This window comes from Podarcis erhardii, assembly GCF_964252035.2.
Source record: "Podarcis erhardii genome assembly, chromosome: 12".
NCBI classification, from domain to species: domain Eukaryota; kingdom Metazoa; phylum Chordata; class Lepidosauria; order Squamata; family Lacertidae; genus Podarcis; species Podarcis erhardii.
The window spans coordinates 35,956,572-35,970,162 of NC_138513.1; the positions used below are offsets into that span (position 1 = coordinate 35,956,572).

Consider the following 13,591-nt stretch of genomic DNA (forward strand, 5'->3'; position numbering starts at 1 on the left):
GCACTGAGCATTTGAATTGCCTGAGCACATTTTCTCTGTTGGATCTTAACGTGCATTCATGCTCTCTAATGTTTATGTGAGAATGGGTTTCCCCATTTCCTTCAATGGAAAGGTTATCTCCTCCATGTGGATATCTTTGCCATGTATGAGGACTGTGACCTCCATGGAAATGAATGAATGAGGAAGTAACCTCAATAACAAGCTGGTAGAGCTGCAAGTCAGACATGCTTAAAGGTAAAGGTAAAGGGGCCCCTGACCATTAGGTCCAGTCATGGCCGACTCTGGGGTTGCGGCGCTCATCTCGCTTTATTGGCCGAGGGAGCCGGCGTACAGCTTCCGGGTCATGTTGCCAGCATGATTAAGCCGCTTCTGGCAAACCAGAGCAGCACACAGAAATGCCGTTTACCTTCCCGCCAGAGCGGTACCTATTTATCTACTTGTACTTAGACGTGCTTTCGAACTGCTAGGTTGGCAGGAGCAGGGACCGAGCAACAGGAGCTCACCCCGTCACGGGGATTCGAACCGCCGACCTTCTGATCGGCAAGTCCTAAGCTCTGTGGTTTAACCCACAATGCCACCCATGTCCCACACATGCTTAAAAACCATTAAAAATCAATTTAAGACGGCGACTGCGCATATAAATCCCACTTCTTCCAGCTTCCTCTGGATTGGCTAACCAACTACAAATGCTCATTCAGTTCAACTGGTGTAGAAAACCTTCACAGAAATGGTTGCCACTGATGCTGTTTTATTTTTGTATTTAACACAAGTACAATTGGCACATATCACAGCAACGTATTCAGTATGATATTTAAGAGCATTATTATTACAGGTGTGAAGGTACTTAAAAACAAAACAAAGCATCATCAGCGTAAGCAAGTTACTTTCCAGTTGGCATTCAAAAACCTAAATACCATACCACTGTTTGGAAGAGAACTCCACTAATTTCAATGAAACTTATTCCTGGTATGTTTTGACTCACCTGCTCTTTTATTATAGTTAGTTCAGAGACAATGTTCTTCACACTGCTGTCTCTGTCCTTTTTGTCCTTTCCAAATGCTGGATTATGTAAATTAATTTCTTTCATCGCTAGAAGGTTCTGACCACTGCGCTTCCTAACCTATGTGGGGGTTAAGAACAACAGATAAGGAACAAGATTAAAACAAGCACTATTTGTTCATCAAAACTAACTGTACTGTGTCTATTTTAAGAAACGTCCTTTTTTTAAAAGCATCTAACAACCTGCTTGAAATTCACTGAAGCCTCCATAGGGCAATCAAAATGTGACATTTGAGTATATGAAAGAAAATAGTAACAGATCTATGCAGAAATTGGGGATCTAAAGCCTACTCAGATGCACTACATCACGGTAGAACAAATACTATTTTGTATTCATGTAATGCATTGCAAGTTATTTAAAGTACTTGACCTATATTATGTCAGTAATCTTTACAGGAATCCCATATAATAGCACCGGTATCGCTAGACACACATTGAAGATTTGAGGAGGGGGGCAAGTGCAGAAAGATAGCCCTTCTAAGCACCATTTTGCATTTGAATAAACTGGAGGGAGATCAGTGGCGTAGCGTGGGGGGTGCAGGGGGGGCCGGCCGCACCGGGCGCAACATCTGGGGTTAGGGCAAATCCACGGGTTAGGGGGCGCAAATCCACGGGTTAGGGGGCGCAAATTACTTGCCTTGCCCCGGGTGCTGACAACCCACGCTACGCCACTGAGGGAGATCATGTGACAGCCTGGCCCAGAGAAATAGTGGGGCCAGCAAACCAAGGCTCTGTGTAACAATGTAAACCAGCATATGGTCCACCTTTACAGCTGGGAAAAGAGTGAAACAAATTTGCAATAACATCACAGGCAAGGGTCGAGTGAAAGTATATAAATGCATGGCAAGATCTGATACATATCCCAAAGCCTATTTACCTTGTAAACACTCCCAAACGCTCCACTGCCAAGATGGTCTAATATTGCATAATTGCCAATGTATTTCGTAGGTGCTTTGTTCTGATTAATGTCTTCAATGTTTTCCGCAATTTGCTTCACTTCATCCTCCTAGTAATGAAATGAGTTAAAAGACTTGTTTTGATTTATGCAATCTTTCGCTAATAGGACATTGGTTTGGGCTAACAACATGGGCTTTATATGCTTTAGAGATCACCTTCTCCCTCATTGGTCATCTGATTCTTTTGCAGAAACCAAGAACCCTTTTGTGGCTATTGTGCTGATGTGTCAGGCTCCGACAGCAAGAGAACATGGATGAAAAAGCTGGCTATGCGGTTTGTCGTTTGTCCTAGGGCAGGAGTAACCAAGTCTTTTTTCCCCAAAGGGTCATATCCACCGCCCCAAGCAACACATCCTAGTGGTTGGGTGCGGCCAAAAGCAGTGTGGCCACCACAGTCTCATACGTGCAGTTGACACACAACATGCACAACAGCAGACACACAAACAGGCACAAAGCACTCCTCCCATGCACATCAGCTGAGGATGGAGGGCCAGGGGCATATCATGGGGAGCACAAGGGTGTGTGTGGCCCCAGGCACACAATTTTTGAGGGGACACAAACCAGGGACCCCCAGTGTGGCCAGCCTGGTGTTCCTCTCTGCCCACCAATGGTGACATTGGCCAGCCGGGCTTCCTTCTGCAAGGTGGGCAAGTGGCTCAGCATGGCACCACTTTGCTCTGGTGGGGATGGGGTTACTACAGCAGCGAAGGCTAGGATAACACTCCCCTCCCATCCGGTGTGGACACATGCTTGCCCTGGGCACCAGCAAACAACGTTACGCCACTGTTGAGGGTTATCACCCCATCTCTGCTCATCAAATGGTCGAAATGATGATCAGGCTACTGGGCTCTGCACACCCCAATATTTTGCTTTCGCTAAATTTGGTGGGGTCCTAGAGGATCAGGAATATTGGGGTCAGGGCAGATTGTGCCCTTGTATCGGAGGTTAGCCACCTTTATCCCATAGCCTGCCACCTGCTTCGATTGGAGAGATGCCTAAGCCCACGTGTTTATGAAACTTTATTTTTTATTTTCTGCAATATCTCTTCATTAACAATGAATATTTTTAAGACAGGGTAAGCTTAATTTTTTTAGCAGTGTGTTAGTATGACTAAGGAAGTAAGCAAACATTTACTACTTACCAGTAATGCATTTAGCTTCGATACCAGCTCTTCATAAGCACTTATCTCCCGAACATAATGCCCAATGTCAATGAAGCTCTCAAACAAGTGTGTAGGGAAGAGTCTACAAAATGCAAAACTATTTATTTATAGAATGCCGCATAAAGTTCACACCCAATTACATTGCGGGGGAAATGTCTAATTTCACTTCACTGAATAATAATTCTTATTGCTTGACTGGTTTTCTTGGGACAAAATTGTGTTAATAAGGACCACATGGATTTTAGGGAGATAAAGAAAGGGTGGTTGACATATGACTCTCCAAATGTTTTTGGTTCCCAACTCCCACCAGGCCCAGTCAGCATGGCCAGTGGCAACGGAAGATAGGAGCTGTAGCCTCAACAGCAACACCCCTGGACTGGTCAGATCCACTATCTTCAAACCAAATACCATTTAACATTTAAAAAATCCTGTAGCTCTTATATAGTACAGTTATATTCTGCCAGTATAAATTTAATATTAAGGAGTTGTAGCCATGTAATTAACACAAGAAACAGAACAGATTGTCTACTTTATTGGCTCAGACAGTAGCTTCAGAACAGCCAGCCTTTGAACCCCACAAGCGTCTTTTCAAGGGTTGTTTATTCAGAGTAGAAATACAGTCAATGAGCATGACATTCTGCTAATTAATTTGACCTCACTAGAAAGATGGTCTTGCATTTAGTTTTAGAAACACTGAAAATGATGGAAAAGAAAATACATGTTTTTAAACAGGAAAGCTGCTATCCCTAATTCCATTTATGCTTCAAAAAAAAGTTATATGAATCATGTTATGACACTGATGCAGAAGGCTGATGGAAATACTTCTATGTGCTAAAAGTCCATGCTGAACCCCAAACGTCTGAAATATCTGCTCAACATCTGATCACATGAAGGTTCTCTATCTTGAGCCAATATTAAATGTAAGAAATGTAAGAAAGAGAAAGAGAGAAAGAGCACACAATTTTTAATGCATTATTCGACTGCAATGTTTCCAAACGGATGACTGAGCTGTTTTTCTCCTCAATTGAAATTGGAGGTACACTTCACTCCAAAAATAAATAGGAATTTCCTTGATCAGGTCCCAGAACAACAGGCATGTTATCTTCTTGTCAGACAAAAATATATCACCAAGGGCAACTGCTCCGTGATAAGGAGCATAAACAGGCAAACAAATAAATTACAGTAGTCATTTTCTTCAGAGTCACTCATGTATTTGGTAGAAGCAACATCAACTCATGAGTCAAGACCCGGACGCTGTTCCGGTACAATCAGTGTTTCTTCCCACAAAGGAGCTTAATCGTGAAACTGTACCATGAAGTCTAAGCAGTATATAATCAATAGTTTAGAAAAATGGGCAAATCTGTCCCTATGTGCATATCTGTCATGGTAAGAACAGAGAGAGACTTTTCAGCCTTCTATTTGTTAGCCTATTAATGCTCTGGTTAATAATCTCTCCAGGCTTCTTGTCCACCCTAGTCAATCTTTAGGTTCAGCCATCATCCTCTGTCAGCTACAGCCCAGGATGTGCCATTTAATTCCAGTGCATTCTTAACTCCTCTCTTTTAATGATGATATTACTGTGGTCCTCAGAGTGAATGCATTTAACACCTCACATTTACAGTTCCCAGACATACTTCAAAGTCCCTCTTGCTGTACTTATTCTACCGTAAATCAGTTTCTAACTGCTTCAGTGACATTTGGCAATGTCTGAAATACAAATCCTTTAAAAAATATAAATGAGCAGATCAATGAAATGTTACTGCCCCCGACGCAGAGGTGCCAGAAATGTTTCTAGAGATCTCCATGTGGCAGCTGAGCTTTTGAACTGGTCCTAAAACACAGTTACATTTTCTTTGCAGAGACATCTATGGACAACAATGTCAACCATCTCATTTTCGGTTCCCCCAGCTACAAAACAGTAAATCTAACTAAGACTTAAGCCTAACGCTAAGCATTAACCTGCAGGCTTTTTGTTGTAACTCAAGTGAACATTTTGAGAGCGTAATCTCTTCTAATATTAAATTTGCATACCTTTTGAAGAGATGTCTGTTCCTTTCCATACTGAAAAGGAATCGCAGGGCTCTGAAGGCATAGCACTGGAGAGAGGGAAATGAATACATTAAGGTAATTCTATGCAGAAGCATTACTGACCACATTTAGCTGCTTTTGCCTGAGAAGTCCATGCCTGTAGACTACTAAATAAGCAACTCCTTGTAGCCAAAGAATGTGGCCTAAAAGCCTGGTATCTTTCTGAAGTAATAGAAGAAGAAAAAAAATTATGCTAGAAATTAAAAAGACATCCATCTTCGTTTCAATTTAGTGTATCAACAGTAAGAACTGTTGCTGCTCTGCTAAAAATATGAATTTGCTGGCACTCCCAGACCTCTACTGGCATTTTAAATCCATGTTTAAAGCAAGCAGTACAAAAATGGCTAATCCCGTAAAAATGTCAGAATGATCAAACCAGCTTACTGGGTACATAGATTCAGGACCTTGCCTCAGTGACAAATTATTTAGGTGTCTCACTTCATAAAGTAAAGCACAGAATTTGAGACTACTGTGATGCCTCATACATTTTCATATATTTCATTTATTTTTTGCATTACATGGTAATGCGTTTTTCAAAACAATTGGGACCATATATGCATGCTGTCACGCCATTAAACAACCAGTTGCAGAATCTAGCATGTGGATAAGCAGAAGGGGCTTCAATGTCATAAATAGCTCCTTGCCTCTTCCCGTGTCAAGGAGCCAGCCAGCAAACAAATCACACAGAGTAAATAAAGTTAACTCTTAATTAGAAGTTAACTCTTAATTAGAAGAAGCAAGGCCTGCTCAGGGGAGCCAGGCCTAATGAGAATGGTAACTCTTCTCAGTAGGTCTTGCCCCTATGAGGCAGTTGTGGGGAGTGAAGGTCCCTGCTTTCCCAAGGCTACCTAAATCTCTTTCTTCCCTGGGTCCTTTGCAAGCAATTGGAGACTCCACCAACAGTTTCTGCTCCTTCCTCTTCATAACTCTCATGCATATATATATACATATATACATACATACATACATATATATATATATATATATATATATATATAATATTCATTTATACAACCTTAAAATATCAATGACTTCTCTTCTTCTCTTTCCATGGTTCACTTTACATAGCATAAATCCCTGCATATTTTACATAAACTAAACAATTCAGTATTCCATTACAGTGGTACCTTGGTTCTCGAATTTAATTCGTTCGAATCCCGGAACGGTTCGAAAACCAAGGTGCAGCTTCCTATTGGCTGCAGGAGCTTCCTGCACTCAATCGAAAGCTGCAGAAGCAGCGTCAGATGTTCGGCTTCCCAAAAACATTCGCAAACCGGAACACTTACTTCTGGGTATGCGACGTTCAGGAGCCCATTTGTTCGACAACTAAGGCGTTCGACAACCAAGGTACCACCGTACTGCTTCCATCGAAACCTATTTACACTGTTGAATTTATCTTAATGCTGCCAAAGTTTTCAAGTGTACACAATTTCCATCCATATACTCAGTAAACATTTTCCAATCTTCTTTAAACGTAGGTTCTTCTTGTTCTCTTATAGATCTGTCTAACTCTTCTGGTCCCGGGAGAGAGGGGAAGGGGAGCTTGTTGAAGCAAGAGGGGGAGACATCCTAGTTTCTTCAGCAGCCTGTCTCTTTGCCCTGCTCCTCTCCAGCCTCTGCTTCTGCCTCTAATTCTGGATGGTTCTCTGCCACTAAAGCCTGTTACCTTTTCAGCTTCTGACACCTCCTCCCACTCTTCACTCTCTGACTACTCGTCGTTCTCCCCCCACAACTCCCTGGGATCTGAGCCTTCTTCCCTTGCTGGTTTCCCAACTTGTGCCTCCCACCATTCCTCTGTGTCCAGCCAGCCCATGCCACCCTGCTTTCCATGGATCATGCATTCCACCTACCTCCCCACGGCACAGCCCCATGGTTCTCCCCCACCACCCTCACTTTCGTCTGACCAGTTTGCTCCTCAAAATTCCAAACAGTTTTAGAAGTCTTAATAGTTGTACATAGAATCATAAAATTGCAGAGTTGGAAGGGACCACGAGGGTCATCTAGTCCAACCCCCTGCAATGTAGGAATCTTTGTGCCCAACATGGAGCGTGATGGCAAGCAAATCTGTCCAAAATGCATTCCCACTGCAGAATTTGGTTACACCTTGGTAGGGAGTTTTACAGGAAAAAAGGTAGAAAAATTCTGATGTACAGTGTCTTATGTTATTCTGTATCAGAGCATATATATGTATGCGTGTCATATGGAGTTTTTAAAGCGCGATGTATACTGTATGTTGTATTTTGTTATGCAGGAGTATCTAATTGCATTTAATTATTTATTTATTTATTTATTTATTTATTTATTTATACCCTGCCCATCTGGCTGGGTTTTCCCAGCCACTCTGGGCGGCTCCCAGCTGAATATTAAAAACACAATACAGCATTAAACATTTAAAACTTCCCTAAACAGGGCTGCCTTCAGATGTCTTTTAAAAGTAAGATAGTTGCTCAATACAGAAGTTACCTTAAAGAAATACACAATCAACCACCATGTCTCGCTTTAAGTGCTCAGAGGTGTGCATAGAAAGTTGGAAATAAAGGGGAAAAGATTACCTGTAATAAATTGGCTTTCACTACATTCCTTTGTTTATTAGGTAAAATCAGCTTTGCTATTGTGTAGACGCCATTTTCCTGAGAAAGCACACATTGAAGAATATACATTCAAAGAACAGTCAAATGTTAAACCATAACTTACACATTGTGAAATTAAAGGCAAATGTTAAGTTCTTGTGAAGGAACCTCTCAAACTATTCAGTAGAAATCAAGTCTGCAGGTCCTCAGTCAAGGAAGACATTACAGCAGTGGTTCCCAATTAGCTACATTCTGCGGACTTTTCAAAGGCCGAGTCATGAACTCCCTACCTTTGAAAATTTCGATATCTGTGCGGTAGTTCTTGTTATGTGAATGGTGTCACAGACACCATTATGTGGGTTATGTGGACCCCCTGGGGTCTGCGGACCACCAATGGGGAACCACTGCTTTACGGTATTGATTTATTTGTGCCAGTGCTTTTTCTTCTAGAAAAAACAGGTGCTGGTACTCACCATGAAGTTGTTACAGTAAGTGCCATACTTTTTAACAACAAAAAAGAGAGGTGCCAGTACTGTGTGCCCTTGAGTACCCCCTGGGGGGGAACCCACTGATTTGTACATTTATATCTCGCCTTTGCTTCAAGGAGCGCCCATGGTTCTCCCCACTCTCTATCTTATGCTCACAGCAACCCAGTGAGGTAGGTCAGGCTGAGAGACTGTGACTGGCTGAGAGTCACCCAGGCAACTTCATGACCAAGTAGGGATTTGAACCCTGGTCTCCCAGGTCCTAGTCTGACACTCTAACCGCTACACCACACTTGCATGTTACAGGCCTCTGACAAAGACATTCAGGAGCTTAACCACATTTTCCTTATGAGCCTGTGCCTTGCAGCATTCTTCATAGCATTTGTCCGTCTTACTGGGTTTGAGTGTAGCTGACCTCCCCTGTTTTCAGCTCACAAATTCTGCCTCCTGGATTTCCTTTTCCTCCTGTTAAAAGGTAAAGGGACCCCTGACCATTAGGTGCAGTCGTGACCGACTCTAGGGTTGTGGCGCTCATCTTGCTTTATTGGCTGAGGGAGCCAGCGTACAGCTTCCGGGTCATGTAGCCAGCATGACTAAGCCACTTCTGGCGAACCAGAGCAGCGCACGGAAACGCCATTTACCTTCCCGCCGGAGCGGAACCTATTTATCCACTTGCACTTTGACGTGCTTTTGAACTGCTAGGTTGGCAGAAGCAGGGACCGAGCAATGGGAGCTCACCCCGTCGCAGGGATTCAAACTGCCAACCTTCTGATTGGCAAGTCCTAGGCTCTGTGGTTTAACCCACAGTGCCACCCGCGTCCCCTTTCCTGCTATTACTCATCCACAAAATACTCTTCAGCCCGGCCTGTTTGGTGCTGGTAACATCAAGCTTATCCTAACTATATTTTTTAGTCTTATTTTTTCAACCTTATTCCATTCTCAGCTTGGCTCTTATAATAACAAGCCCTGCCTTCTTCCAGTTAACCCCCCCCCCCCCCGGTTTCTTTTAGACTCTCTGCTCTCTTCTCAAATTTCCTACAAAGCAGGTGGCATCCCTTCTTTGAAAGTTAAATCAAAAGCTTTTTCCTTAATTTTTTTTTCAAATTCCAAACATTTCTCATCTGTGCAAGAGACACACACAGTATCTAAGAACCAGTATCAACCAAGACATCTGCAAATGAATATTTTGCATCCACTACCAAATTAGAACACAATAAAAAATAGTAAGTAGAGATTAATAAGTATGTTAGGCAATCAAAAACCTCTTACTTGAACGACTTGGTGAGCGTTGGTATCATTCAGGACCAATTCAGTAATTGCAGCACAGCAAGCTAAAATAAATCGCCACAATTGTTTGTCTTATATGGTTTTTGTGAAGTACAATCAATAATGAGGCTTCTACTACATGCCGTATTTTTCCGTGTATAAGACTAGGTTATTTTCTTAAGATATTGTGCTAAAAACTTGGGCTCGTCTTACACACGGATAGTGGAGAGGTGGGAAGGGCGATTGGTGGCTGCCGCGAGCAGGATATTGTCCATGGCATTTTCGCGGGTGATTGGTGGGTGCTGCCAAGGTCTGCTGGCTATTGGCTGCTGCGGCAATAGGACGGGAGATTGGCACTTGCTTTCGGCGAGACAATTGGTGTCTTCGCCGATGTGCGTGTGACTGGCTGTTGTGTTCCTGAGGGTGAGCGATTTTCATCAACCCCCCCCCTCCCCAATAAAAGCTCAACAAGTCTGGGCAATTCCCCCCCCCCCGGAAAAAAAACTCAACAACTCTGGGCCATCTCCCCCCATTTTCTCTATTTGGAGTCCCAAAATAGAGGGGGCGTCTTATACATGGGGACGTCTTATACACAGAAAAGTACGGTATATGGTTGAATACAGCCATCAGGCTGTATTCAATGAATTTATGCCAGTAGAAGCCAGGTAACAATTCCTACTAGTACAATGCAGCTCTCCTCCCACTGCACCCTCCCCAAATCTGCTCTAAGGGGTTGAGAGAATCCCCAGAACAGTTGGCCGTGGGAGAAGGAGAGGAGAGGCCATTCTGTAGGCGCAGGCAATTCTCCTTTTCCCAAGAACAATCTCATTTGTGCTACACGGAATGCAACCCACTGTCCGCAGAAAGAAGCAACTTTGCTTTTTCAGCTTTTAAGTGGAAACGTAAATCACAGCACAGGAATACTTGTGCCTTACATTCAGGAGTAAGATATTTTTTTTTTAAGGAAAAGCTTGCAGGCAACAAATCCAAACTTGCAAACTTCCACTTTGCACAAACATGCTTGTTAGGGGGTATGACTGTGCGATGTCTGAAATGGATCCCATGAAAGAACAAATTTCACAAATTTATTGACAGCTGCACAAATTGTGATAGCTAGGAAGTGGAAGGGGCAAGCAGAATATAAAATGGAATAATGGTATAAAGAGGTGTGGGATATAGCTATTAATGATAAATTAACATGGGCCATTAAGGTAAGACGTGCAGGATACATGATTTTGAGGCAATATGGAGGGTGTTTGTAGAATCTGTACTGTTAAAATGGAAAGAGGTCAAAACCATTGTAAGAGGTGTTGAAATTTTGGGAGGTTGGATAGTTACAATACAATGGTCTCAGTGGTGGGGTGCACATTTTTATTCTTATTTATTTATGATTATTACCTTGCCAAAAGAAAAAAGAAATAAAAAAACCCCAAAAAAAGGACAAATTATAGTTTACTCTCAATAAACTTATTGAGTACTAAGCGAACTTGAAAATCAATCAGAAGCATGGGAATTTCTCCATTCGCCTATTACAGCTGAAGAAACTGTAAAAAGTGTACTTTTGAACTCAGTTTAAGGTGGGGGGTCATGGATCTGGCCAGTGTTGTGCATAAGAACGCAGCTGAGATCTCACAAGGTGTTTACCTCATCATGAGTAACAGGACTGAGCTCACAGTGCCCCTGGGAGTCAGTGCTACGATCACTGAGACCAACTCCCAACCTGATGGTATTGTTCTTCAACATGTTCTTTCCTTAACTTTAAGTATTATTGTTCCTTCAAGTACCAAACCTAACAGCTGCATGTGTATCAAATGGGCAGTGAAACAGGACTGTCCGCAGATGAAGCAGTGGCTTCTGCAAACTTGAGTGGCTGCACAGGGATGCAGAAAATATTAGTTTGTGAAATAAAACGTTTGGGTGGGGTGCTGAGCCAAAATGTCCTGAGCAAAACTGAGCAGGCTAGCAGTCTCCAGGAGCCATTGTAGGTTGAGGGTAGTCAAAAGTCTGTGGAAAGTGGGGTAGGTAAAATCCACCTGCTTTGAGCCCCTAACCCAGGCATAGCCAAACTCCAGCCATCCAGATGTTTGGGACTAAAATTCCCATCATCCCTAGCTAACAGGGTCAGGGATGATGGGAATTGTAGTCCCAAACATCTGGAGGGCCAGAGTTTGCCTATGCCTGCCCTAACCGGTTATGGGATCCTGGGGAGAGAATTTTAAAACTTCCTGTCATACTCTATGGAGTTTTTTCTCCCCCCCCCCCACCTTCCTGAAACCTTGCCCCACTGTGCTATAGAAGGCAACAAGACCTGAGCCCTTTAATATTCTTTTTCCTCCTAAAATCTCCCTCCTCCCACAAACCGCAAATGGTGAGGGCATAGAACCCTCAGCAGAAAACCTACTGTGGGCTAATAGTTCGATCTTTGCAAAGTTCTTTGTTCGGGCATCGGTTATTGCATTAAGTGCAAATAATCTCAGGGCAATTCATAATGTATGCACCTGCTTGAAGGGAAAACGTATTTTCTTGTATCTCATGAGGGCTTAAATCTTCTGAGAAGCGAAGCTGCTGGATTCTCCCTGCTGCATTCGCACTGGATAAACTCCCGATGGAAGAACAATCTGAAAATAGATTTCGCTCCCTGGGAAAGCAAAAAACACAATACCGTGAAGCCTTTAGCTACATCTATCAACCAGTTGATAATAATAATCTATTTACTTTTGAACTAAGAACATCAATGTTCTATATATCCTTGAGCAGCATGCTGAAATTCATAAGCTAGTGTGTTATAGAAATGGGATAAATAAAACTTTCGGTCAGGTATTTTTAGGCCATTAGATAGCACTGGAAGCAATATGTGAATAATTGGTTATTAACAGGGGTGCCAACCTGAATAAACTATTTGAGGGGGGGCATGTCCCCTGCCTAATTGATCACATGACACAGTGCACACATACCATTTGAATGGCAATGGCCATCAACTATGGGGGGGGGCAGTCAAATATTTTATTGGGGGGAGCAACGGGACCTCAGCCCCTAGGAGTTGGCTCCTAAGGTTTCTATATTATAGTGTTCTTTTAAATAAAAAATAACCTTCAAGACATAAGAAGAGTCCTGCTGGATTAGGCCAAAAACCCACATAGTAGTAGTAGTAGTAGTAGTAGTAATAATAATAATAATAATAATAATAATAATAATAATAATAATTTATTTATTTATTTATACCCCGCCCATCTGCCTGGGTTTCTCCAGCTGCAGAATATTAAAATACAATAGTCTATTAAACAGTAAAAGCTTCCCTAACCAGGGCTGCCTTCAGATGTCTTCTAAAAGTCAGGTAGTTGTTTTTCTCTTTGACATCTGGTGGGAGGGCATTCGACAGGGCGGGGGCCACTACCGAGAAGGTCCTCTGCCTGGTTCCCTGTAACTTGGCTTCTCACAGTGACGGAACCACCAGAAGGCCCTTGGCACTGGACCTCAGTGTCCGGGCTGAACGATGGGGGTGGAGACACTCCTTCAGGTATACTAGACCGAGGTTCATCATCCTGACTTCTGCAAGCAGGACCTAAATGCTTTTCAAATATTTCCTCCTCCTCATCCTTCTTCTTCTTATTATTATTAAAGCAAAAGAAAGATAAAAACGTGAACTTGCAATTCTCAAAGAGCTAAGCTCCAGGTTTACATGGAAGATGTGGTTAGAGGATTAAGGTTAAAAGATTTCTATTCACATGTTCAACATATCGGAAGGGAATCGTTGCAGGTTTACTTCTGCGTAAGTTCTGCAGTGAGAAGTTCACCCACGGTGGATTTCAGCACCATGCTTCAAAAAAGCTGCCGCCACCAATCTATTGTTTATCCAGCAACTGCTACACATTTTGAAAGTCACATTTCATGTTCTTATGACTTTGCACTCAGAGAATTCTTCCAATAGACCCATATTACTAGAAATCAAAGCCTTGCCTTGGTGGGTATCAATTTCCATATACATTTGAGCAGGCAGTCCTGCTC

The 13,591-nt window shown here is 42.6% G+C and overlaps 1 protein-coding gene across 4 annotated transcripts in view; it reads right to left on the reverse strand.

The window, feature by feature from the left end:
* Positions 1-13,591, reverse strand: part of NEK10 (NIMA related kinase 10) — a 107,899-nt gene that overhangs the window by 73,356 nt on the left and 20,952 nt on the right. For all 4 annotated transcript variants that reach the window (XM_081881906.1, XM_081881904.1, XM_081881905.1 and 1 more), the window contains exons 13-19: positions 12,085-12,224; positions 9,590-9,651; positions 7,818-7,895; positions 5,209-5,273; positions 3,157-3,259; positions 1,937-2,065; positions 983-1,120 (exon numbers count right to left, since the gene is read on the reverse strand). In XM_081881906.1, the coding sequence (XP_081738032.1) occupies positions 983-1,120; positions 1,937-2,065; positions 3,157-3,259; positions 5,209-5,273; positions 7,818-7,895; positions 9,590-9,651; positions 12,085-12,224 (715 nt within the window). The remainder of the gene's footprint in view (positions 1-982; positions 1,121-1,936; positions 2,066-3,156; positions 3,260-5,208; positions 5,274-7,817; positions 7,896-9,589; positions 9,652-12,084; positions 12,225-13,591) is intronic.